Source organism: Electrona antarctica (genome assembly GCF_951216825.1).
Source record: "Electrona antarctica genome assembly, chromosome: 17".
Classification (NCBI taxonomy): Eukaryota; Metazoa; Chordata; class Actinopteri; order Myctophiformes; family Myctophidae; genus Electrona; species Electrona antarctica.
Genome location: NC_136798.1, coordinates 12,028,381 through 12,054,848, shown reverse-complemented (window position 1 = coordinate 12,054,848; position 26,468 = coordinate 12,028,381). Strand labels below are relative to the sequence as shown.

Genomic DNA, 26,468 nt, shown 5'->3' with positions numbered 1-26,468 from the left:
CCAGGGAGTGTGTGTGCAAAGTTTGGCATCGACCGGGTTAGCGGTGCCGGAGATTAGCTGGTAACAGACGGACGGAAGGACACACACACGGACACACACACACACACACGGACGGAGTGCAAAACATACTCTCTCCCCATGCCTTCGGCCTGGTGGAGACAAATACTAGTATATTACTGTCAAAAATGCTTTCCTCTGGTTTTCTATTGCCACATGCACCTACAACAAAGCTGTGTGTACAACATTGGTATATTTGTGTTTTATTTTATAAGAAATAGGCCCTGCCCACATGTTAATAGAATTACAGGCAAAAAGTATTAAAACCCTGTTTTGTCATCGTCACACGACTCAGAAGAAAATAGAGCTAGTCTTTGTTCAGACTACTTTGGACTCCAATGAATCACTCAGCTTCTATACAAAGTGTGCCTGTGTGTGCTAACTGTGCTTACTGCACACACTTGTTAACTAATCAAATTGCTTCACCTTAAATATCTTCAGAAAACAATTAGTTTTCTTTATGGCAGTGCTCTGGTCCCATACAATAATAGTCCCTCACTCCCAGGCAGACAGAGATGTTCAAATGCTTCTGTCATACAGTCTGTGCAAAGAAAGCTCTGAAAACGATCCAGCCTCTTCCCCACTTCCATTTTGACTTTAAAGTCGTGCAAATATTTCCTAATGTAAATAAAAAATATTCAAAGCCTATAGCTTGCTGCTTATCAGAAATATAAATTCTAAAATATTTTAAAATACGTAAATGACATAAACGTAAATGACGAACGGATAACAGCTGTAGTTCCAGACTATGTAGCATTTGGAGATGCAGTGTCTTTGCAAGAGATAGCGGAGGGATCATCATAAACATAAGGGTGATAGTCAGCATGGCATGGACAAATCATTGAGCAAAAAATTATTTGTTTCATGGTTGTTTTGTTTGTACAGTTATGTTTGTGTATAGTTTCATGTTACAAGGTGGACCACAATGGAAACAAGCGAAGGCTTTGGGCCCTATTATGCGTGTCTTAAGTACCAGGTCTTATGACTTAACTTAAGACCTGGAGGCGTGGTCAACGCTGTTTGGCCACTCAGAATAGCCAAATGGCATTGATCACGCCTCCAGGTCTTAAGTTAAGTAATAAGACCTGGTACTTAAGACATGCATAATAGGGCCCTTTGTGTCTAAGTCCATTTGGTGTTTTTTTAAACTCATGTCATTTTCTAAATTTTCTTAAACTGCCAATAAAGTATTCTATCCATCTATCCCTGTCCACACATCCAGCAGTGGCACAGCAACCAGCCAGTTTGCTAATAACACCCATTCAGCACAGCACAGCACAGCACCACACAGTTTCGTAAGGGCAATTAGGGTAAATTCATTAATTCAAATGACACCACATACTGCATTACAATGTATTCACAGCTAGATTTCATTCACATACAAAGACACAATGAGTGGTGATTCGTTTTTTGCACACCACTGTACAAACCACATTTCATAATTGCACACACACACACACACACACACACACACACACACACACACACACACACACACACACACACACACACACACACACACACACACACACACACACACACACACACACACACACACACACACACACACACACACACACACACACACACACACACACACACACACACACACACACACACACACACACACACACACACACACACACACACACACACACACACACACACACACACACACACACACACACACACACACACACACACACACACACACACACACGATGCAGAAAAACCTTGGCACATGCATGGCCATGTGCACTTTCACAATCTCTCCATCTTACATACACACATCAAACATGCATAAAATACCATGGAAAATCAATGCCCAATCCCAGGTATGTCATGACTCATCATCCTCCCCCCACATTACAAAGGTGTGATTTAATGTAATGGTCATATCTCTCTCTCTCTCTCTCTCTCTCATGGAGGAGGTATAATTACTGTACCATGGAGTCAGTCCACTCCTCTACCCCCTCCTTCCACTAGTATCACATGGCTGGAACTTGTGCCACTGCCTACTGCTGTGGTCTGCGATTGGTCCCTCGTATTGAGGCTTATCGTGCGAATGACAACGTGAGCATGAAACCCAAGCCACACAGTGATAGACATCGTTGGATTGTGTGTGTGTGTGTGTGTGTGTGTGTGTGTGTGTGTGTGTGTGTGTGTGTGTGAGAGAGAGAGAGAAGGGTCTTGCACAGAGTATAGGGACACTGGCTGAAATTAAAGGGGTAAATCCGTAAAACACACTCTGTACAATTACATGTGTGGAAATTGAAATTCTTTATTGGAATAATTCCTTGAGATGAATCATCTCGTTTTCAAGGGGGTCCACACAAATTGAAAGCAATATACTGTAGTTTTAGTATTTTATGAAGATATATTCTCAGTTCTGAAAATAGTAGTGGAAAATAGAAAAATCAAATCTTATGCCAAGCTTTCAGCTTTTAATTGTATTCAAATGTCCTTTTAGAAAGGGTTTCCTCTTGTCTCTTAATGCTCTTTGTCGTAATAATGGTAATGCTTAATGCTTTGTCTAAACCACTTTGAATTGACTTGTTGAAATGTGCTATAAAAATAAACCTGCCTTGCCCAGCAGTGGTCGAGTTTACCACGGTACCACCCTGAGTTTATAAAAGCACCCATCTCCTATTTTATCTTGTGGAAAACATGACATTGGAATTGGGAAAGTAATGATTGTCCATTATGGGAGCTGAAAACGTTTGCCTTCCTATTTTTGTCACCTGTAAGCACAAAATGTAACCCACATCACACGTACAATAATAATACATCAAGATGAAAACGTGTTTTCCAACAGACATCCTAGCCAAATAACTTCCTTGTATTGGGCAAAATAATGGTGCAAAAAACAGCTTGAAACAATAGGAATGACTAGGAACTTGGATGCATATCAATTGTGACGGTCCATCCATTGTGTCGACCTGCTGAGTAGCCTATTGTAGGTGTTCTGTCTGAAGCAGTCTAAAGAGTTGGATAACAGTGGCTGATAGATTCATGAACTCATTCAATTACAGAGGTGACATTTGCAAGGTAAACGCATAATTATGACAACACTAAAGTTTCTCCATTAAGTAAATGTAATACATTTTGATACACAGTAGCCTATATTGTGGGTTAATACATAGGTCTAGATTTGAGAGGTTATTTAAATCGGTGATCGCGCGTGTGCGTGTGACATGGCCCCACTAGTTCAAAAATCCCCACGGCACATCCCTGTTTAGTAGTACACAGCAAGTCCTGACAATACTAGGCTAATGGTTGGGGGAAATTGGTTTGCACCGTGTCGAGACAGCTGTAACAGCTTATCGATTTGAGTCAAGGTGTGAGTATGTGTCGCTCTGGATTAAGAGTGAGAGGAAAAACCAGTATACAGGTGTGAAGATTACAGCTGTAGGTGAACTCTGACCCTTTTGTATAAATTGACTTGAATTCACTTGATGTGAATGCTCTGATGAAGGCTGCATAGCCGAAACGCGTAAGCGTTCCTTTTTGGTGTGTGCCAATAAAGAAATGGAAATGTGAGTACTTTGTCCACCGCTTGTTTAATTTTTGGATGTGCTACCTTTTTGGATTTTTTAAAATTTCTGTTTTTTGATGTATACTGGATTTGGGTCTGGCACTCCACTGAAAACCATGCTGATGCGCAACCTCTTTTTCTCATTTTAGGTGTGAAGTAAGATTTGTTTAGTCAACTGGACATGCCCACTACCTTGACGAGGTTGAGGATGATGATGGGAGAGCCAAAGCGCTGCAGCATCTGGTCAAAATGGAGAGCAGCTACATGGGCATATGGGTCTGCCTGGTCCACTGAAAGACAAAGGTCAAACTTTATTATTGCCGAGCAGTATTTATTCATATCATTGTAATTATTACTAAGGTTGTGTAATCATTTAAGTAAAATCATAAAATACAGAGGTTATCAAAAGTTCATATTCAAGCACAATGTAGCCAACCTTCCTGGCAGTACTGTACTGTAAATCAGAGTTAATTATGTGTCCCTCGTTTAATTAGTAATGGTATGGTTTCTTTAGCAATTAGATGGCAATCAATTATGTGAAAATAGAAATAAATATAGACCAGACATGGCCATTCATAGCAACGCTTGGTCAAACACAAAGGAAGTAATCAGTCCATGGGGGCCTCCATTACACGGTTCAAGATAAAGACACATTGGTTATGTATCCATGGCAATAACTGTAATCCAGCTCCCTTTTATGTCAACATTCTGAACATATAATGGCCTTTCATTACAGTATGAAAGCGATTAGACATAGACCATTGAGGTGTTCTAATACAATGTATTATAATATACATAAAACAATATAGAATAAAACAAATAAAAACATATATATGTTGTTTGGGTTTTTTTCTTCATTTTTTTTGGGGAGGGGGGGGGACGGGGGGGGGGGGACAGTCTCGGTCAAGCCTTCGGCCTGACATAGAGTCAGACAATTATGACTGTACGACTTATGGTTCAAGTAAAAGGCCAAAACATAAAGCAGGCTTGTATAGTATGATGGTTGGCTTGAAAAATGTGGGGTTGAGACTTGAGATTCTTCCTTGGCCTAATGGCAACCTGGACAAAACATTTGGCCGATATATTTGGCGACGCACGCACACTTGCTGCCCCCAACTTCACGGAGATAATACATTTAACTACTTTCCATAGGCCAGATGGACAGGCATGCTTACATTGTAACTAGTTTGCAAAACTGCTGGCTTGTATGTTGATAGTTAACATGAAAACATAAACTACGTAAAACTATCAATTAAATGCATCTGCTCCAACGAACACAACTGGCAAGGGTGAGAATCTGGCAGGAGAAGGCAATATCTTTCCCTGAACTAGTAACTCTTAGAGGTTGGTTGGGGAGCCTGTTCTGTGGGAAAAAGATCTAGCTCAGATAGCAGGCTCCCGTTGAAACTCCACATTGTCAGGAGAAAGAAGCTCCCTGGCGACTTTATGGGTATCGGAGGAGACACAGGGTTGTCTACAGTCTACACCATTCCCCCATGACAACTGCAAATGTAAACCGGAATCCCATCTGAAACCTTCATAAGGCATTAAGCTTAATATTAAAATTAAGCTCAATGCTGTCAGGTACACCGACCTGTGAGTCATATTTTTAAGTTGTGCAAGTGACTATGTGTGTGGGTGGGTGGGTGGGCTTAAGTGACTATGTGTGTGGGTGGGTGGCTGGGTGTGTGTGTGGGTGGCTGGGTGGCTGGCTGGCTGGCTGGGTGCGTCTGAGCACGAAAACAGCATGGTTGTTTTTCACCACCTGTGCGCAACCTAACACACACAAACACACATATTAACTGTATATATGGTGATTTTGGGTGTGCCAGTATAGTACAGTGACAGACAAGACAAACCTACGCACCATGGGTGACCGGGCCTTCTGCTCGGTCATCCCCGAACTGTTGAACGCTCTCCCCGCCCACCTGAGAGCACCACAGTCGGTTGAGACTTTTAAGAGAGGACTAAAAACTTTCCTTTTTACCAAAGCATTTTTATAGCCTTGCCCTTATGTTTTAAATGTTCCTTATGTTTTAAATGTTCCTGTTTTATTAGATGTTTTTAATGGTGTGTTGTTTCTTCTGCTTTTATTTTGCTGTAGCACTTTGAGATTCCATGGAATGTAAAGTGCGTTATAAATAAAATCCAATATTATTATTATTATTACAGTACAGTACAGTAGAGGGACCCCCACACGGTAACTGTCATTTCTCAACCGTTTCGGACGCGGGCGGCTCCCCCCCCCCCCCCCCCCGGGGACCCCCACACGGAGTTGCACCACTTACTTCACACGGGTGTGATTTTTAATAGTCTTTACGTTTGAGAAGACCAAGAGCTATAGTTCATTGGCATCTAAACTTGTTGTGTTTACCAGACATATGGATAGAAATTGATCCCATCACCAAAGTAATAGAGAAGAGTGATTATTGAAGTATCTGTATCGATAAGCAGCATCGATAGCAGTATCGATGCTGCTATCGATACTTTTTCTAGAGTGCCACTGAAAAGATGATCAGAATAGTGTCCTCAGTCGGAATTACATTCAGCTTTAACACATGACTTGCATGTCTAATAACCATGAGAGCGTCCATTTTGAGCATGCGTGGTACCATGAGATTGCCCTACCATTTGACCTACATAGCTTCCCTTTCCTCCTCTGGTAAGGATGTTTCAGATGCAATGACAAACAACTTCATTCATTCAGCTCTTCTGTGAAAGGCAAGGTAAAAGGGTCAGCACTAAAAGGGTCAGTTATTGAAATAAGTCAACATCCAATTGACCTCACAACCACTTGCATAACCCGGGCAATTCTCAAAGAGCAAATGGTCAGATCTACACAAATCCTGCCACTTGAGAACACCAATTAACTCATGCAAATTAGGACACATGAGCTCTGTAGTCATGTGATCAAGATGCATTTGTATGTATTTTAGATTTTTCAGATTCCATTTCAATTGGAAGTTTTGCACAAAATGCCACAAAGCATGGACGCAGCTTCCGACTGCTGGGTAACTTCCCCAGTAGGCCAAGGAAGAACCGCCACCCCAAGTCTTTCAAATCGGCCTCATGGTGACGGGTCAATTCACGTTTTGGCATAAACTCTTGAACCACAAGTCGTACAATGACATTTTGTTATTCCTTTGATCATGACACAACCCTTGTCACTCATATGATCAAGAATTATCAGTCAGTTTGGCTATGATTGACTTCAAACTAGGGGTGCACGATTATGAAATTATAACCGGTATCCGGTCTCCGATTATTTGCAGGGTCATATCTGCCTATACCGATTCCGATTATACGGAGGACCACAATGGAAACAAGCCTAGGGCTTGGCCCAAAGCCTGTTAATAAAGTATTCAATCAATCAATAAATAGCCTATACACTTTTCCAAGTGTCTGTTTTCACAACTGAATGACTACTGAATAAGATGAGTACACAAATTAAATGTAGAAAAATGTAAAGTTTATTTTTACTTAAGATTTTACATCACATTTGATTTGGCCTTTGTTCTAGACTAGAGGTACTAGACAATTTTTATGTATATTTGATGAATTTCTACATTTTTCATTTATTTATTTATCTGGTGAAAACCGATTAAATAATCAGGATTATTTTGAGACCGATCCGATATGGCCGATTCCGATTATGCTACCGATTATATCGTGCATCCCTACTTCAAACGTTGGTGGGCCATGGGTAGCCACCCCGTATCACAAGTTCACAACACACCGTGCGCTTGTAGATCTGATATTGTTTGAAAATCATTATAATTACATTCTCAAAACAAAACCTGGTTGAAAGTGGTTTTCAGTATGGATCAAAGTCAATTATTTTCCCATTACATCTGTGCGATCAATGAATCTATAAATACATGTCTGGTGTTGCGGGGGAGTCTTACATCGTATCGGGGGTTTCGGCATCATGGTGGAGATGTCCTGGGACCAGTAGAGAGGGACCGAACCCCGCACCTGGACGTAGGAGGAATAACTTCCTGTCATGAATGACATGACTGAGGCATCGTGGATGATCTGTTCGGTCTCCACCTCATTGGCTACATCCCCCTGGAAACAACAGGAGAGGCCAAGGAACATTGAAGTACTGTACCTGCTAAGTTAGTTTAGTATGTAACACAAAATCCCATTGTTCAGTTTTCAATTAGCCCTTCGTTAAACCCCAGTGATTGTTCAATGCCAATCCATATAGTTTAGCAACTGTTGCTATGCAGGACAAGCTTTTGTCACCTGTCAGTGTTATTTTGCATGGCGGTGTTGTTGAACACATAGGCAGCTTAGCGTCAGGAAAGTTACACGACTGACCCACCCAGGTGATAATAATTCTAATGGCCTAATAATAGTCTTACCGTGCAACATGAAAACTCCTGTCGGGCGGTCGTTAAAGTTGATGTTGGATACTGTTTCTCCCTCATTTCCTCGTATTTCTAGTTTATTTAAATAATGTCATGCACATTTGTCCAGTGCATAGCCTACTGCAGGCCTGGTTGACTAGATTTAGAAGACATTTTGATGCTCTTGCTACTGAAATGATCGATTATTTATATGGGGAAATCCCGTTATTTAACATGCATCTCAATGGGTGAGAAGGACAGCTTGCCCTGTCTCCTCGCTGCTAACGTGCATATTGGACAAGAACGGGTTGGGGAGGGACTTAGCGAAGGGCTAATTGGCAAAAAAAAAAGAAACACACACAAAATACTTAGGCCTGACTCACACCTTCACAACAGATTGATGTATAGCTGATGATGGTTTGACACAACATTTGTGTTGTATGAGGGGGTGGGGGGCAGTCGAAACACAGCCGAAAGCCGTACAACACAAATGTTGTGTCAAACCATGTGACTTCCATTGGAAATGCATTGCGAGCTTGCATCAGTAAACAAGTCTCATGCATCTAGCATCCAACAATGTTGTATGCTAGATGCGAAGGTGTGAGTCAGGCCTTACAGTACATTTCTTGAGACTAGTCTAGTTTATTTGCAAATACAGTGTGGAGCATTTGTTGAAAACTGAAATCAAACCCAATCTCAGAATATAAGTGCAAACTGGGTCAAATCTGTTTTTCTAAGAGCAACCACACACATGCACATGCACACACATACATACATACGCAAGGACACAGTAGCAGGTTAAATTAAACCCCTGTGATCAGACTGACTCATCCAATCATGGTTTCACCCCCGCCTCTGTTATTATATTCTCCCCGGTTGTTGTGGTAACCCATGTACCTCACAGTTGGCTCCTCTTTTGAGGAAGCGGGTACCGGCAAATCTGCTGGAGCGCCTGGCGATGAGGGTCACATGAACCGGTCGGCCATAGATGAGAAGTTCTTTATTCTGCGAGTAAAGGAGTAATGCTAACACAATGTATTTTTGTATAATATCTGTGTTAATGTTGACAGGCTTTAACCCATTTAGGCCTAAGGCCCATTCTAAAAACGCCTCTAAATCCTGACCTAAGTTTTCTGAAAAACTTCAAATATTTATATAGCAGCATCAACAATGTTACATTTTTGAATACTGTACATACTGTACAGAACCCCAAAATGGGTTCCCGGCCTGAGGGGGTAAAACACCAAAAGGGGTTCCCGCCCAGAATGGGTTAATGTAGCCTGGGTTCGAGTACCGATCCCGACGGCCTTTGCTGCGTGTCATTCCCCATCTCTCTCCCTACTGTCCCATCTAAAATAAAAGGCATAAAAGCCATTTTAAAAAAATCATTCATTATCCCCAATCTCTAAATCTATTTGTATCTCATTTTCAAAATTTCCCCCAAGCCCTCTCCCTATCATACGACCAGTGCCTCTTGCAGTCTCATAAATGTCCAAGGGGGAGGCACGCACATCTCAAAACAAGTGCTGAACAAAAACACATACAATGACGAAGGAAGGCAGTTTGCACACTGTCTTCATCAGGTTTGATCACATATTACTTGACGAAGACCCACACAGGTCGAAACATACCGCTAAAATAATGACTTTTGTGCCCGGACAAGTTACTTTTGTGCCCGGACAAGTGAATGGGAAATGTACTTGGGTGTGCATACATCTTAAACATGGCTTCACTGTGCAAAATACATTTCATTTCTGTTCCAAGACATTCACAGACATTTTACAGGGGGCACTCCTCCACTAGCTCCCCCCCAGGATTAAGCTCTGCACCATGGGGCATACTCTCTGTGCAGCTGCTCCCAGACTAAAGCACGTGGAATGTAGGCTTACTGCACACATCTGTATTCTGTATGTATAACATCAAACATTGAGTATCTATCAACAACCATAACTATTGTGTATTACTTGCCTTTCATTTGATTTTGCCGGACTTATAACTTTGACATTTTCCTTTAATCAAAATAATGATATTAAGATTATTAAAGATCATCTACAGTACTAATGCTAAAACAGGAGATGGAGAACTGCAACTCTGTAATGACAAAAGGATACTGGACTGGCCGCAAAAGCCATGAATAATGTACATGAGCCAGTCGCGATGCACCGTGTCCTTGACCCTTTCCAGGAGCTTCCCATTCCACACATACTTAAAGTACGGCTCGTTCTGGAGGCCATGGACCACTGTGAGGGAAGAAAAGGAACACTTCAGGATCAGTGTATCCAAACAGGATTACATGCTTAGCTTACCTTTCAAATGGAAGGGAAGCTTAGTTGAGGTGCCACAGACAGTGATGCAATAATAACCAATACCAATTGTTATGTATGAATGTATGTACGTGTACGTACATACAATGGGAACTAATGTATGTATGCATGTACATGTGTGCGTGCGTGCGGACGTATGTGCGTACTACATTGCACGTACGTACGTACGTACGTACGTACGTACGTACGTACGTACGCACGCACTACATTGCACATACAAGGGGACTAATGTATGCTATGTATTTATTATTATTATAGTATGCAATCCATTATTATTGTATGTACGTTGTACGAACATCAGTGTTAGTGTCCTTGAGCAAGACTCTGAACCCCTAATTGCTTAACCCAAAAAAAGAAATCTTCTAAATCCTCCAGTTTTCTGAAATAAATATTTTTACGATTTTTCAAAAATAGCTAAATTATAACATGTTTAAAACACCAAACGGGGTTCCCGCCCAAAATGTGCAGGTTGGTGCCATGCATGGTATCTATGTAAAGTGCTATATACAGTAAATGCACCTTTTACGACACACACACATGTTGCAAGGAGTTGCATTGGTGTGACCTTTAGTGTAGTCTGTTTCCATGCATATGTAGGGCACATCCTTGCCTGCCCATCTTTGTATAATTTCTACTTGATTGAAACAATGATGGACTTTTATGAGCTGCACATGGAAGCACATCAATTATCATGTCACATGGGATGATGTGCATGTGTGTACGACACCTGATGAAGGTGAACGATGAATGCGTTGTGCAATAATACCTACAGTAAATACTATACTGTACTAATATAGTATATACTAAAATCCTAAGGGATAATTTAACTCTGATCGTTTAAATAGGGCCCTCAGAGGTAAATTAACCCACAATGTTTAGACTGGCTTCTACGCAGCTAGAACACAGCACTGTGTTGGGGGGGTGGGGGGGGTGGATTGAGGAACAAACAATAGCTGAGGGGATGTTAGAGGTTCAGCTGACCGTGTGTGGGCAGGCCTTCATCCTCAAAGATGTCAAAGCTGTTGTGCTTGTTGTGCGCGTCATGGACCTCCTCCTGCTCCTGCTCGAGCGTCGGGGTCTCCGGCGGCTCACACGGTCTCTGTAGCAGAGTCAGGTTGTACTGCAGCGAGTGGCTCAGGTCATAGCTATAGCTGCGGGAACCATCGTACATGTCAGGTACACAGTGGCTCAGGTCATAGCTATAGCTGTGGGAACCATCGTACATGTCAGGTACACAGTGGCTCAGGTCATAGCTATAGCTGTGGGAACCATCGTACATGTCAGGTACACAGTGGCTCAGGTCATAGCTATAGCTGTGGGAACCATCGTACATGTCAGGTACACAGTGGCTCAGGTCATAGCTATAGCTGCAGGAACCATCGTACATGTCAGGTATACAGTACTGCAGCGAGTGGCTCAGGTCATAGCTATAGCTGTGGGAACCATCGTACATGTCAGGTACACAGTACTGCAGCGAGTGGCTCAGGTCATAGCTATAGCTGCAGGAACCATCGTACATGTCAGGTACACAGCACTGCAGCGAGTGGCTCAGGTCGTAGCTATAGCTGCAGGAACCATCGTACATGTCAGGTACACAGCACTGCAGCGAGTGGCTCAGGTCGTAGCTATAGCTGCAGGAACCATCGTACATGTCAGGTACACACTAGTACTGCAGCGAGTGGCTCAGGTCATAGCTATAGCTGTGGGAACCATCGTACATGTCAGGTACACACTAGTACTGCAGCGAGTGGCTCAGGTCATAGCTATAGCTGTGGGAACCATCGTACATGTCAGGTACACAGTACTGCAGCGAGTGGCTCAGGTCATAGCTATAGCTGCGGGAACCATCGTACATGTCAGGTACACAGTACTGCAGCGAGTGGCTCAGGTCATAGCTATAGCTGCGGGAACCATCGTACATGTCAGGTACACAGTGGTGTAAAGTAACTATGTCCATTTAACACCCCGATCGCCCAGGACGAAGTTCACCGTCCTTTCGATTAGTAACACCCAGCGCCCAGGACGAAGATTGATCAAAAAGACGGAGGTTATTGATATCAAAAGCGATCGCATCGCTCCACAGCCTGTTGCGCAACACTCGATGTTGCGCAACAGTGGGACGTCATCGAAAATGTTCCCCCCCTGTTTAGCCGACGAGACCAGAAATCTTAAAACGTTAATAACTCTTGATCTAAATCATAACGTCTAATTCTAAGCAAAGATCATGTATTAGACGGCCCACCGCGGTCCTGTCGCGAGTCACAGTAGATTTAAATCATACCTCCTGATCGCGAGTGTTTTGGCTACATCTACTTGCTACAGCCACATCCAGGATAACATCCGGTCCGTCGGTAAAAGTGCTCCGCTACTATAAATCGCCGGGCGCTATGATTTAATGGATTAAATAACCCTGGGCGATCGGGGTGTTATATTGTACTTAAGTACAATTTTGAGGACGTTTTACTTTACCAATTTTACTTCTACTCCACTACGCCTCAGAGGCAAATATTGTACTTTTGACTCCACTACAATTATATAAAAACTTGAATTACTATTTACTTTGTAGGTCTTTATTATTTTTTCAAAACATACAGTACATTAACCACTTCAGCCCAATATACAAGCTCACAATGCGATGCATTGTGAGCTTGTAGATCTGCTATTTTCAAAAGACCTTTATACATTTTAGACATAACTTTTGAAATGGGAAATTCTGCATAATGAGTACTTTTACTTTTAGTACTTTAAGTACATTTTTATGCCAATATCTTTGTACTTTTAAACTTTTTTTATTTTGACTGTTTACTGTGTATAGTATTGATTTGACTTAAGTAAAACAGTACTTTTTCCACTACTGCATGTGCACGAGTAAAATTCTCCATGTTCATTTGCTCAAGGGTAAAATAAGCACTGAGGATTTTACTTGTGTAATGGCATTTAACGACAAGCACAAGGATAAGTTGTATTGCGTGTCTGGAGTGGATCCCCTGTCGGTTTCCCAAAGTGCAAGTTGTCAATTATAATTAGTGGGGAAAAAAGCAGAGTAATACTCGCTATAATACATTTCTCTTATAGCGAGGCGTGTGTGCTAAAATTGATTTGTTTTGCAGAACAGTACGTGTCCAATTTTCATATTATTAGAGTTGTTTTGTATGATTTAAAACACTCTGAGTTGATTTGTTTTGTACGTTTTGAAACATTATTGTTCGAGTTGATTTCTTAAACTTTTAAAGTGGCCAGAAGAATCTTTTGACTTTTGGTAGGGGTGTTTCCTAAAACAGATGACCCCCCCCCCCAGAAAAGGGTTGGGGGTCTGGAAAATTGGAACCCCATCATTTTTTTGACAGTTTGGTCCCTATAAAAGCCAAAACAGCAAAAACAACAATTTTAGCAAATAAATCCTACGGAAGTACACATCGTACCACACTATTAAGTTGCTTGGAGTACCGGCAGTCATACTCTGCTACATCAGGTGAATGCAGACGGTTTTGAGTGTCTGTTCAGTAACAAGGGTCTCACCGCCTCTCCAGCTCTTTCTCCCCCCCCTTCAATACAATAGCCCTTTCTCACTTTGCTGTGTGGCAAACTAGGTCAAGTTTGAATAGCACAAACTTTAATATCAGTCTATTGTCAATTATTGTGGTACCGTATGTTCCTTTCGCAAATTATAATGCCTTGCAAAGAGAAATACATAATACACTAATGTCACCTTAACCTGTACTAGTACTAGCTGAAATGTACTTGATTGATTTACTGGTACTGTACAGGGCTACAGGTCACGATTGGTGCACAATTTGGAGTTTTAATGACATAATGATGATAATTTTAATTACATTTCTTTTTTTGTATTCAGACAGGGTTAAATGCTCCCAAAAAGAAGTTTAGTTTCTGTGACACCTCTAGGGGCCATAGTATGCATTCAAAGATGTTCCTAAAAGCTTTGTCATTGGTCAAAAAATTCCAGACAACAAGTGTTTGACTTAAACAGAACAAAAATAACTCATCTGTTATTCCCCTTGTATTTACGAACACTTAACTTAAATGCTCATGAACATACAAATACATGTCGTAAGCTTCCAAACTGCAAATATGTACCCAGTCATGAGATGATTTTGGTCTGGTTTCTATGCTAGATTGATAAATGAGGGCCTACTATATATGTTCCCCTCTCTCTGTTAAAGATCATAGAAGGTGGGGCATTTTACTATAGCTTCCTTGGGTCTAGCCTGGTTTACCTGAAATAGAAGTTGCTGGACAGGTCCACATTCTGAAAGATCCGTACATATCTGTGGGAGAACCAAATAATCACACATTTAAAATGTGCGAGCTAACAAATAAAGAACAAAAGATTGGATTGGTATACAGCGGTGTGCATGCATAGTGTATAGTATGTATGCATATTAAAATTGTTACAATGACATTTATTTATTCACCCAAACAAGGACTTTGGGCGTCAGGACTATACATTGTTGAAATGGCCACAAATAACTGCACTAAATGACACACACACACACACACACACACACACACACACACACACACACACACACACACACACACACACACACACACACACACACACACACACACACACACACACACACACACACACACACACACACACACACACACACACACACACACACACACACACACACACACACACACACACACACACACCCTAATCAGTGGGCTATATGCTAAAACCACAGACTGACTGGATGTATGTCAATGGGTTTGTAGGTCAGACAGGTTCTAAGAGGTAGGACAGTGGTTCCCAAACTATGGTGTGTGCACCCCTTGTGGTGCGCGAGTGCCTTCTAGGGGGTGCACGACATGAAAGGCTATAATGGTGGTGCTATGGTTTTGTTTTAAATGTATTAACATATGCAGAATATAGCCTATGCTGCATATATATGCCATATTCAGGTTCATATATGTGCATATATGTGGATAAATAGGAAATATATGTCTATATAGCTTATGCAATTTATATTTCCATGTGCGGAGGTGCGTCAGCTAGGTCGGGAGGTAACAGGGGGTGCATGGCCAAAAAGGTTTGGGAACCGCTGAGGTAGGGCATATCGATATTTGCACATAATTCAATTTGCGCAACAAGGTGATATCAACCTTAGCATAAAAACGCAGGCATGTCCATATTTGGGCATAATAGCCAACCGCCTTCCACAGACACGGTAGATGCGCTAAATAGGACCCCCTCGAAAATGGGATGGCGTGTGTCAAGGGGCAATCATCTAGAAATGAAACTTTGCCAATCACGTAACAGGGTTAGTACAGTGTTGGAAGACAGTGTGTACCTCGCCTCGTCAGGGTGTGTTACTCGAACAGAGTCATTTGGGATATAGATCATGCTGGTGTCTTCAATTTTGTAGATGGAGTGGCCACCGATGTCGGCCATCTTTCGCCGTTTGGTGATCAGCACGATGTAGTACCCCTCAAGGAAACGTACGAAACCTGACAGGTAAAAGAAAAAAGAAAAGTTTTGTAGTTTTTAAAAACATGAACTTAATACGATAAATCAATTAATTTCAAAAGTAACATACAGTACAGTTAAATTGTGTTAATTTTATCCTGAGACTTAAGAGTAGGCCAATTACTGATTTTACACATAAGTACATAATATATGAATTAAAATACAACTACAGTATAACATTCAGAGCAGGGCTATTATAGTTAACTAAAACTTACAAGCTAAAAAAAGAAAAAGAAAAAAAAACTATGTAGAATAGCAGGTAAAAATCTGCTTGAGCCACTGGATTTGGACTGTGAGTACCTGGTGGAACTGGTGATAAAAAGGAACGCAAAGAACAGCAACAGACTAGTTCTAGTCTAGAAGGTGGCAGCAATGCAACATAGCTAGCAGATGTTGGCTGCCGTCAAATTCTAAAATGGCTGAATAATATAATAAGGAGTAACAGGTAGGTTACAATGACCAACTTCTTTTTATTTTATTTTTATTATGTTTTTTTTTTGTGGCTTTCGCCTTTATTTTATATTTTTATGGAGGGACAGACAGTAGGCTGACAGGAAATGGGGAGAGAGATGGGGAGGGAAGACATGCAGTAAAGGCCGGGATCAGGAGTCGAACCCGCGGCACACTGCCAGACTGGATTACCAGCCAAGGTGCCTGGACCATTGAGCCATGGCCCAGAATGACCAACTTCTAAATGGAGATTGATAATTTCTTGAAGCCACACTAGTGTATGTGGACAGTCGTGCATTATGGTGACATGTAAAAGCAGAAGCATCTGGCCATGCATAATAGCGTCTCTCTCTCTCTCTCTCTCTACATGGTGTCTGTGTATTCACAGTGTTTATTCTATCTTTCATCCAACTACTACCACAGACACACACAACATGTGTGTCCTGTATGAAGACTGCACATGGAACGGATGTGGTTTGACTAGTGCCTACTATAGGTCAGTGAGTGCCAGGACGTTTAAACCATCAGGTCATTTAGCAGGCATTTTCCAAAATGACAGTTGTACTAGCATTATCCAAACTGTACTACTGAATTCAAGTCCACCCATCTGGGTTAGGCAAGAAAGTCAAAACACAAACCATAATTTGTTTACAGTTATGTTTGCCATCAATGTATGTAAGTCATTGGCGATGCAAAGACCGCGTCATGTACATTATTATTATCATAAATGTGACATTCACTGTTCTCTTACAGTAATTACGTGCAATTCAGGACACTGGAGTACTATCGTGATCAAAGGATGCAATTGCTCTGCCCCACTGGAGAAAAAACATGGATAGACAGAGCATGCATCCATCCAGCACAATACCTTTGCTTCAAAAAAGGCAACTGTGGATGTTATTCCTTTTGCATCAAAAGGCAAAAACAGCACTGTATTAGACTCTGCAGAATTGAAAGGCACCCCCTTTCAGCAACAGAGAGACGGAGAGATCTGTATTATGCACTTTCGCCTTTTGACATTTCCTTTGTTACATCTCTCTCTGTGACCCTGAACTCAGAGGCTGGCATCTCAGCCAGGGAGATCAACGAGACCCTTTTGACAATGCCAGAAAGTGGCGATCCAAAAGAATAACGATAGAAAGGTTATGACTATTGTGGTGCTGCTGATCGGCTCGACTGACGTCACGACTGATGATAGCACAAAAGATTATGAAAACCCTAATCATAAGATGTTACACAACAATATTTATGTGGATCAGACAGTCAAAAGCAGAACGCTAACAGCACATTCGCTATTCTTCAGAAGAAATTGAGCTTAAATACTACATGACACTCAGCTTGCCGTACTTGTTCTCACACACAGGAAGCAAGTAGAATACCATCTCTGCAGTTATTAATCAGTTAGTATTTCATCAGGAGAAGATCAATCCTAATGAAGATCAAAGTAAGATGATCGAAACGTTGAGAACTGCAATAAATATTTAAGAGGAGCAGAGATACCAGTGTGCATACTTTATTATTATTTTTACTGTCCAGCAGATGGATGAAGAGATTGGACATGCATGCATTAGATACAATCCTATTCATTTAGTTCTATTAATATTGTCCAGTAATTTGGTTACTTTAAACAAGACATTACTTAGACCTGAGGTCGACTAAGAAAAAAATCTTCTAAATCCTAAACGTTTTCTGAAAAACCTATGTTTCTGTCAGTGGTTCTCAACCATTTTCATGTCAAAGACCCCCAGAATTATCTGAAATTGGCCGCCGACCCCCATCTCAAAATATGTTGTTCCAGGGACCCTCCCAGAAGATTTGAGTTAAAATTGTTCGTTCTGAAAGAATATTCAAAGATTTGCGCCCACATTTTCTAAAATAGCACTGCTATTTTTCAATAGTTAAGTTATCCCAGTAAAGTTATCTTTACTTCCATAGTAATAGCAAAGAATGTATGAAGATGGCTTCTCCCCGACGTCCACCAGCCCCCCCCCCCCCCCCCCCCCCCTGACAACAACACTGTTTCCACACTCAGTCTAGTAGGTGGCGGTAATGCACCATTTAGGTTTGCCAACCGCCATGAAACCCGATAGAAGAAGATGCATTATTAATACATGAATACATATTTGTACAGTATTTGAACAAAAATGAAAACAAATAAACAAGGCCATTTTACATGTAAATGGCCCTCCTCCTCATTGACCAGGCCTTTTCAAGGAATGGGGCAAATGAAAAGGTGTACTTTTGAAATAGTCGTTTTAGTTTCTCGAAGTACTCCAACCATATCAATTCATGATTTGGATCTATCTTATTAAAAATTCTCTCCCTAATAAGAGTTGTAGAATGGCATTTAATTTTCAATTTCCTTTAGATCACACAGACTACATAATCTATCCTCCTCAACCATGCCTACAGTACATATCTGCCTGTCTCAATATGCAGACCAAGTATGCCAGCTCTAATTTGGGCACATAAGGATAGTTTCTAATCGTTTTAAATATGTCCATTCATTTCACGTTATAATATTCACATATTCACATATTCTCATCTTAAATATGGGGTCAGAGCAGGGTCAGAGCCCCCTATGTGTTGTCCGTGAAATTGCAGATGGACAGAAAGAGGCTCATCTCAAATATCGCGAGAGTTTGTTGCTGGGATAAAGAAATGTCATTAACAAAGTAGATTTTCTCCTGATTTGTCTCGCTAAAAGAAGCCACTTTACTATGAATATCTTGTAAATATTGTGTGCCTTGTGATGATTGGGTCCAGTATTTAGTTCAGTGACCATGGCGTTAACTCATTTTGGGCCCCCCTTTCGGTGTTAGCATTATGTTATGCTTTAGCTATTGAAAAATAGCAGATCTACAAGCTCATAGCGCGCCACCGAGTGGCGCGCTATGAGCTTGTAGGTCTGCTATTTTTGAAAAATCGAAGAACGACTGACATAGAAACATAGCTTTTTCAGAAAACTGTCAGGATGTAGAAGACATTTTTAGAATCTGATCTCAGGTCAAAATGGTTCATGGAGGAAAGGAATGGTTCAGAAGCTGTGTTCACGTTCACTCTCCCATTGGAAATGAATAGACTCCAACAATCTTCCCGTCTCGTAATAATGTCACCGCCCACCCCACGCAGTAAAGCAGAGTTGGCCTCTCTTGCTAATTCTCCTCTTGGGTAATAGTGAGGTGAACAGAGGGTGGAGGGATCTTTCTTACCCACAATGCCATAGGCCGAGACAGCCCTGGACAGGCCTGAGGACCCCTTCTGGCCAATCTTGGTGCGGTTGCCCAGATCAAGGCGTCCTAGCAATTCTCTGACCTCCTGCTGGCTGTATACATGCTGGATACCAGGCACAATTAAAAAACAAAAAAAAACAGGCAGAGACAGACAGATAAGTCGATAGTCAAAGAAACACGCACAGACCAACATACAAAATATGCAAGCAAACCAAACAGAACTAAAGTCTTTAAATACTAAAAACAAACAAATTAAAACAGGTAAAAAATGAAGACAAAAGATGTAGTGCACATATTTAAATAGCCACAGAGTTATTGCTGGTGACAGAACTTGGGGAACGCAAACATTTCAGAACTAGTCAGGTTGTGGCCTCCTGGTGGCGCTATAATAGGCCAATGTGAAAAGGGTGCCATTTCTTCATACGCCTTTGATGGCAATTGGATGATTTGAGGCATTTTGTTCCAAAAATGTGTTTTGCAAAAATCAACCTGTTGGTGGCGCTATAACAGGCCAATGTGAAAAGGGTGGGATATATTCCTCAGCCTAGTAAGAAAATGTGTGAAAGATTTCACGTAAATTGCATGCTGCGTTCATGATTTGAGGCTTTTGTTCAAAACGGGGCAATCTTGCAAACTGTGAAAGCCAATTATAGCCAATTAGGATGGAATATGAAATATCGGACAGATCCGACTTGAGCACATGACCATAGAGATACTGTGTAACGATTTGTGGAGGCGCTATAACAGGCCGTTCTGGAAAATGTGGGGCAGAGGTTCATCGTTGGCATCCAGGGAGTGTGTGTGCAACGTTTGGCATCGACCAGGTTAACGGTGCCGGAGATTAGCTGGTAACGGACGGACGGACACACACACACACACACACACACACGCGGACGGAGTGCAAAACATACTCTCTTTTTTGGAATAAGCTTTGGCCCAGGATTAGGTACAGTATAGTAATTCTAAGACACAATTTTCTTTGCACATGAACCAGGAGAAATTAAAACTACGACATTGCTTTTTCTGTTAAGACTAATCACATCTGGCTCTTTAACACATTCCCAGACACTGTTCCCAGTCAAATGAAAAAAATTGCATGTCCTCACTGGGTCTAATATTTACAGGAACACGCTGATGGATATTACCGTACATTCCGTAATGGATACTTTATAATCATAATCACCCACAATGAGAACAACAAATCAAGTACCGGTTCACAGATTGTGTAATGAGCGGCGGAGAGAAGCAATCATCAGCTAAGCTGTCATGTACATTATATTGGGCCAGCCAGAGTGAATGATTGTAAAGTTTTCCCCCAGGCGTTCGTTGCCTACTGTATTACATAAGAGTGTACATTACCATGGTTTTACACTGTGCTGTGGCGGGACATCAGCGCGTGGGCCACTCACCTTGTCATCAATTATGGCTAGGTCCTTGGGTTCGGTGCGGTCAATCTTCAGAACGCGGTGTTTGGTCTGGGCCTGATTACTCCCCACCAGAAAATACCTCTGCAAAAATGTTTAAAAACCCTGTTAGGCCTATCACAATTCTTTGTCATAATTGTCAAATAGCTTCTATTCATCTGAATTAATTAATCTGTTGATGAATGTCCTATTTAACATTTTTTAAAGTATACAATTATTAAAAGTATTTCCTGTCTTTTGGTCAAATAGTACATCATTTATTTTGATAATTGGCACCGGTCACTGTCAGTTTTTAATAGTTATTAGAGGATCTGGCCACTTCGCTGCAGTCACATCTAGCTTAAAAAAAATATATATATATATATATATATATATATATATATATATATATATATATATACACACACACACACACACACACACACACACACAATATTATACAAGGTAAGACGAAGTGAAAGAACAGCTCTGTAGACTAGGCAAATTTACTTTGATCTTTTCAGCCAGTTCCTACACTTCACAAATTATACCAAATGAACCCATATTGGGTTAATTTGCACGCGCTGCGGCTCACCGCTCCAAGACATGGGTCAAATGCGGAGAACAAATCTCACTGCTGTAACGTGTGTGACTAATCGTACAACTTTGACTTTTGACTTTGAGTTACAAATGGATTACATAAAAGCTGCACTATGTAATCTTCATGTCCTGTGATGAATTTGAACCCAAGCCTCCTGCACAAGTACTGACATGACTGAGCCAATAGAGCCTGCCTGGCCTGCCTGCTCAGCGGATAAATTAGATTTTCACCTTCCACTGTCCACCAGTCGTGTCAAGCCAGACACAGGATGTCTCAATAGCAGTGGTGGAAAGTGACTATAAGTACAAGACTCATTGTAACTTCAAACTCAATTTTAACCATGATAGATTCATCAAAAACACCCGTCTGTTTTTCTGGTGACTGATATTGTCCTTCTAATACGTAAGGGGCCGTGGTTTTTCATTTTATTACTTTTTTGTTTCTGTAGTCTCCTCCGTCATCCAGGGGGTCCTCATTCTTTTCCAAAAACAATTTGGAGGTATTTGTACTTTACTTGAGTATTAACAATTTAAAATAATTTTACTTCTAGTCCACTACATCTCAGATCTAAGTATTGTACCTTTACTCCAATAATTTTAGTTAAAACTTTAATTACGGTAACTGTAACCCTTCCTTTTACAGTACAGTAATTATCAGGAAATTACATCTTTAACACTGAGGATCTTCAGTACAGCATGTGCCATGCATGCACATCTTAAGGATGTCACTTCTTGCAATTAATTTTATTCCCCATAGTGGTGTGAGACTTTCTGTTCACGTGTTACACTCAGGGAGAACTCCTTGTGCCGATACGGCCATTTTAATTATTAAACCCTTTCTTGAAACTGAAAATGATGGGGAAAGAAGTAGTAAGTCGGGAGGGGCCTATTGTCGGTATCAGCCGGTAACACGGGGGAGTCTGTACCCCCCTATAACTAAATACTAGTGACTAGTGGAGAAGAGATCATTTTGTTTAGTTGCGCTCGGGTGTTGTGCGCTTTCCAGCATGCAACCCAGTGTAAAATCAGGCATTACGATGCCATCAAGCCAAGGCCTGCCAAAATGCATTTTTGGCAGTTGACAAAATCCTATGATATTTAGTCAACTAAAACTAGGTGACTAGTAAATTATGACTAAAACTTAATTTAATTATTCAAAAGGCTATGACTAAAACCAAATCAAAATTTGCTGTCAAAATCAACACTGGAGCAATGATGATGTACAAACTTTTACCCACTTCTTGTCAATGACAATAAATTTGAATCTGAATTACGAAAAAGGGATCATGGTAGATGATATTTCCAATAAACTGCTTCTACGTTTAGTCGATGATTTGTCATTTTCCATACACAATACACAGTTATTATGGTCTCACTCTGTTTGCTAGGCTATATATAGTAGTGTGCCGTGGAAGATAAATAGTTTTTTTCTTCCAGTCATTTTTCTCACACTAGACTTTCTATCCACCATGGAGTGTCCAGATGGAACATTGTGTTTTGATATTGATACACTGTGTGCCATTTTGTCCTATTCCACACTGCCAGAACTAGACGTTATTGCGACCTATGAACCGTGCAATAGTAAATTCCCGTCAGTGTATCACTCAAAATCCCCATACATGGGAAAGCCCCCATATATGGTGCCCAGGTCTCGTGACACCACGTCATAGTAAATTCGATCTGCTGTCCCAATTAAGCCCATAGGAAATCCTTGATGTTATCAATATTGGCCAGCAACTCCACATCTGACCTCAAACCCTTAGATCTCCATATATGGATATATGTCAGAACCATATGTTGATCCTTCCCCATCCATCCTTCCTCTTCGATGTCTCCCTTTTGACTGATACCTGTCCATTCAAACTCTAGACGGGCCTGCCCGTCTAGAGTTATTAACAGGCCCGAAAATTAAAGCCCGGCCCTCATGAAACCCTGTACACTCAAGAGAATATGGAGTTGACCTGTTCTGACATTCCATATGTTAATCTGACCTTTTCACACCCTGTACACTCAAGACATGCTCCTTATATGGCCAGTACAGATTCATTCCATGTTGATCTGACCCCCCATGCCAAAGCACCAGCGCTCGCCCAGCAATCTGCCGCCAACGAGGCGAACGCGTGCACAGGGCAAGGTCGCTTCTCAACCTTAGGCGTCTTACTGGAATTACATGTAATGTACAGTTTTTATTTTTATATATCAGAGTTTAACTGTCCACTCTATACAGTACAGTAAAGGAATTCTGGATGAAATGACAGATCGGACCAATTCCTGTCAAGCGATACAAATGTTCTAATAGAGTGAAGAGATCAAAACAATCTGATTATAAAAAATCACACCCGTGTGAACTGAGTGGTGCAGTGACGTCACATACTAACCATAGCAACCATGCTCACCCGTACAGGCACAAACACACACGGGTACTAACAAAGCCAGTTGTTGGAGTGGTTTGCACCACTCAAAAACAGGAGTCCATGACCATGAACTTGACATGATAAAGGTTCAGAATCACTGGAAACAATGAAGGTATGAAAATGGTCCTATATGAAACAGTGAGGAATGATAAAGCCAATATTTGTTTTGTTTCCCTGTCTCTGGTGGTGTTCCAGCAAAACGTCAAGCTCTCTTGTACTGCCATCTAGTGTTTAATGTCAGCCATTCAGAATTTAAGTTCTTCACAATTCTTCCTCAATGTTGTACTGCTTCAAATCACATGATAACATAGCCATGGTTCACATGACGCTCGTACTTATGACAGTAATCTTTCAGGGTTACATATTGCATATTCTCTAATGGAACAGGCCGGGAAAGATAGGAGGAGCGTTTTAAAGCATTAAAGAATATCCATTCATGCCTTGTATCATGTAAACATAATTTGCTATTCCCAATAGTGTTTACAGTTAGGACTTGCAACGTACAACTTTGTGCATGAAGAAACCAAAAACAGAACAGAATGATTCTTCTTACCATGCTGTCTAGTTGTGGAGGCCAATGCTATCATAACAATCAAATAAAATCTGAATAATATGAAACTTACTGCTCTGGTTTCGTACAAAACCATCCTCTGTACACCGCTGATGAAACCCGCTGACTGAGGCATGGTTTGATTTCTTATTATTATTATTTTGTACTAAATCCAGTAAAACAGAAGAGTTGCAACAACAGAGATTAATGTTAGCTTAATGTTAGCTAACTAAACGTTAAACACCAACTCTAGCAGATAATATGCATTTCAAGAGGGCTAAACCAGCTGCTACAATTAAAGCTTCGTATAATCAGAAACGTGGCAAATAGCTATTTTTCACGACAAGCTCCACTAATATAGAAATATAGCTCAGATGTAAGCAACATCCCTCCATTTGTTTTCAGTCAGGTGACAGTGAGCTCCTCTCGTCAGCTGATACGGGCACCGCGCACAGACAAAAAGGTTCGGAGTAATTGGAGGGGGGGGGGGGGCACAGAAACTGTTGCAAGTTTGAGAATACTTGCCCAAAATGCTTCGTGACTTTGAGTTAGTCGTGTCATTACAGTATTTAAATGCGTATTTTCTACAGTTAATGTGTTTGGCCTCCTATCTGTTTTACGCCACGTTACATCATTACCCAAGAAAGTGCTCCTGCTGTCCTGCATGGTTTTAGTTTGCTGGTTACTATAGTTACCATTACCACCTTTGTGAATTGTCAGTAACCTGTCGGCAACGAGGTTCAGATCTTGGTTAACCATTCAACGTTAAAAACGCAATGATTTGATTTGCTGTCATTGTAAATCAAACTAAAGGTGAGTAACCTTAAAGCCATTTTGTGGGCACACTTCTAGCCTTATTATTAACGTACAAGTAAATAGCCCTATAGTAATTACAGCCCTATAGCCCTATATGGCTGTGTGATATTACATGCATTTCCTTACATGACTGACATGTAGGCTATAATATCACAGCCATTCTAGGGCTACAGCCCGTGTTCAATCCCATTTGTTTTATTTAATTATTGATTTAACTTTTGTAGAAACTGCAAAAGAGACTCTCTATCTATGGAGACATACCGGTATGTCGACAACCTCATTGAAGATGAAGCTGAGAGAGAGATTCTTCTTGCCAAACCCACTTGTTTCATCATTGTTGGGAAGCCGGTATAATACATTCATCATAACAACCACTCACTTATACACTAACTATAACCAAAATACCATAACCTTGATCTAACTGTAACCTAAATGTATGCCCTAAACATAAAATAGGCAATTGAAAATAATATAAGGCATTTGGTCTCATCACAGTGCTTGAAGTGCTTCTTCTTTCTTTACACACACAAAATGTGGCCACATGTCATGTGTATAACCTGTACAATCTTTTGTGGCAGGGTGTTGGCAAATCCACTTTGGCCAAAAAAATTGCAGAGTCCTGGCGGTGCATCTTGATTGATGGCAAGTACATTTGTTATCACACCTGTTTCAGCATAGTGTCCATGGTATACGGTTGTAAATATGTGAACTATGTTTCTGAATCTTTTCTGTAATATTTTAGATACAGAATTGCTCAACACTCACATCAAAGAACAAACACAGCAAGGCATAGAGGTGAGAATTGGCTGGTTTCTGCCCTGAACAACTTTACTTGCCTGTTGTATAGCCTGTTAAAGTCTCCTCCTTTTGTCTGGTCTCATCATTTCAGCTCTTGGATATTTTGGCCGAGGGGAGAAGTATTCCAGAAGAGACAGTGCTCCAACTGATTACTAAAAGACTCCAGTCACCAGATGTTGAGCATTATGGTAAATCATCTCACACAAGATACAATATCTGGTTCAATACGCTTGTAACCAGACATACCAAAAAAGGAAGTCCTCCTGGCTGCATCTGACAGAAATAAGCTAGCACTGTGCGTTTTCTTTGCAACTGGAGTAGGCTGCTATGGCCTGTGTGTGATGGCACCTTAGCCTAAGATTTAGACTCTCGTAGATGTATTTTGTCGATTTTGACAGATCGAAAATGTCAGAATCGATAATATACATCTACGAGAGTCTAA

General features: G+C 41.0%; 2 protein-coding genes across 3 annotated transcripts in view; one reads left to right on the top strand and one right to left on the bottom strand.

Moving 5' to 3' along the window:
* Positions 1 to 24,830, bottom strand: part of fig4a (FIG4 phosphoinositide 5-phosphatase a) — a 69,447-nt gene extending 44,617 nt beyond the window's left edge. For both annotated transcript variants that reach the window (XM_079526111.1, XM_079526112.1), the window contains exons 1-10: positions 24,486 to 24,830; positions 20,855 to 20,953; positions 19,425 to 19,548; positions 15,587 to 15,743; positions 14,504 to 14,554; positions 11,250 to 11,419; positions 10,056 to 10,184; positions 8,842 to 8,942; positions 7,498 to 7,660; positions 3,785 to 3,882 (exon numbers count right to left, since the gene is read on the bottom strand). In XM_079526111.1, coding sequence (XP_079382237.1) covers positions 3,785 to 3,882; positions 7,498 to 7,660; positions 8,842 to 8,942; positions 10,056 to 10,184; positions 11,250 to 11,419; positions 14,504 to 14,554; positions 15,587 to 15,743; positions 19,425 to 19,548; positions 20,855 to 20,953; positions 24,486 to 24,548 — 1,155 coding nt within the window. In that variant the 5' untranslated portion in view covers positions 24,549 to 24,830. The remainder of the gene's footprint in view (positions 1 to 3,784; positions 3,883 to 7,497; positions 7,661 to 8,841; positions 8,943 to 10,055; positions 10,185 to 11,249; positions 11,420 to 14,503; positions 14,555 to 15,586; positions 15,744 to 19,424; positions 19,549 to 20,854; positions 20,954 to 24,485) is intronic.
* A 628-nt stretch (positions 24,831 to 25,458) lies between these two features.
* Positions 25,459 to 26,468, top strand: part of LOC306940650 (adenylate kinase 9-like) — a gene marked incomplete at its 3' end in the record, with an annotated part of 1,576 nt that continues 566 nt past the window's right edge. The window contains exons 1-4 of the mRNA XM_079525756.1: positions 25,459 to 25,576; positions 25,807 to 25,870; positions 25,971 to 26,023; positions 26,118 to 26,214. Of these exons, the coding sequence (XP_079381882.1) occupies positions 25,478 to 25,576; positions 25,807 to 25,870; positions 25,971 to 26,023; positions 26,118 to 26,214 (313 nt within the window). The 5' untranslated portion in view covers positions 25,459 to 25,477. The remainder of the gene's footprint in view (positions 25,577 to 25,806; positions 25,871 to 25,970; positions 26,024 to 26,117; positions 26,215 to 26,468) is intronic.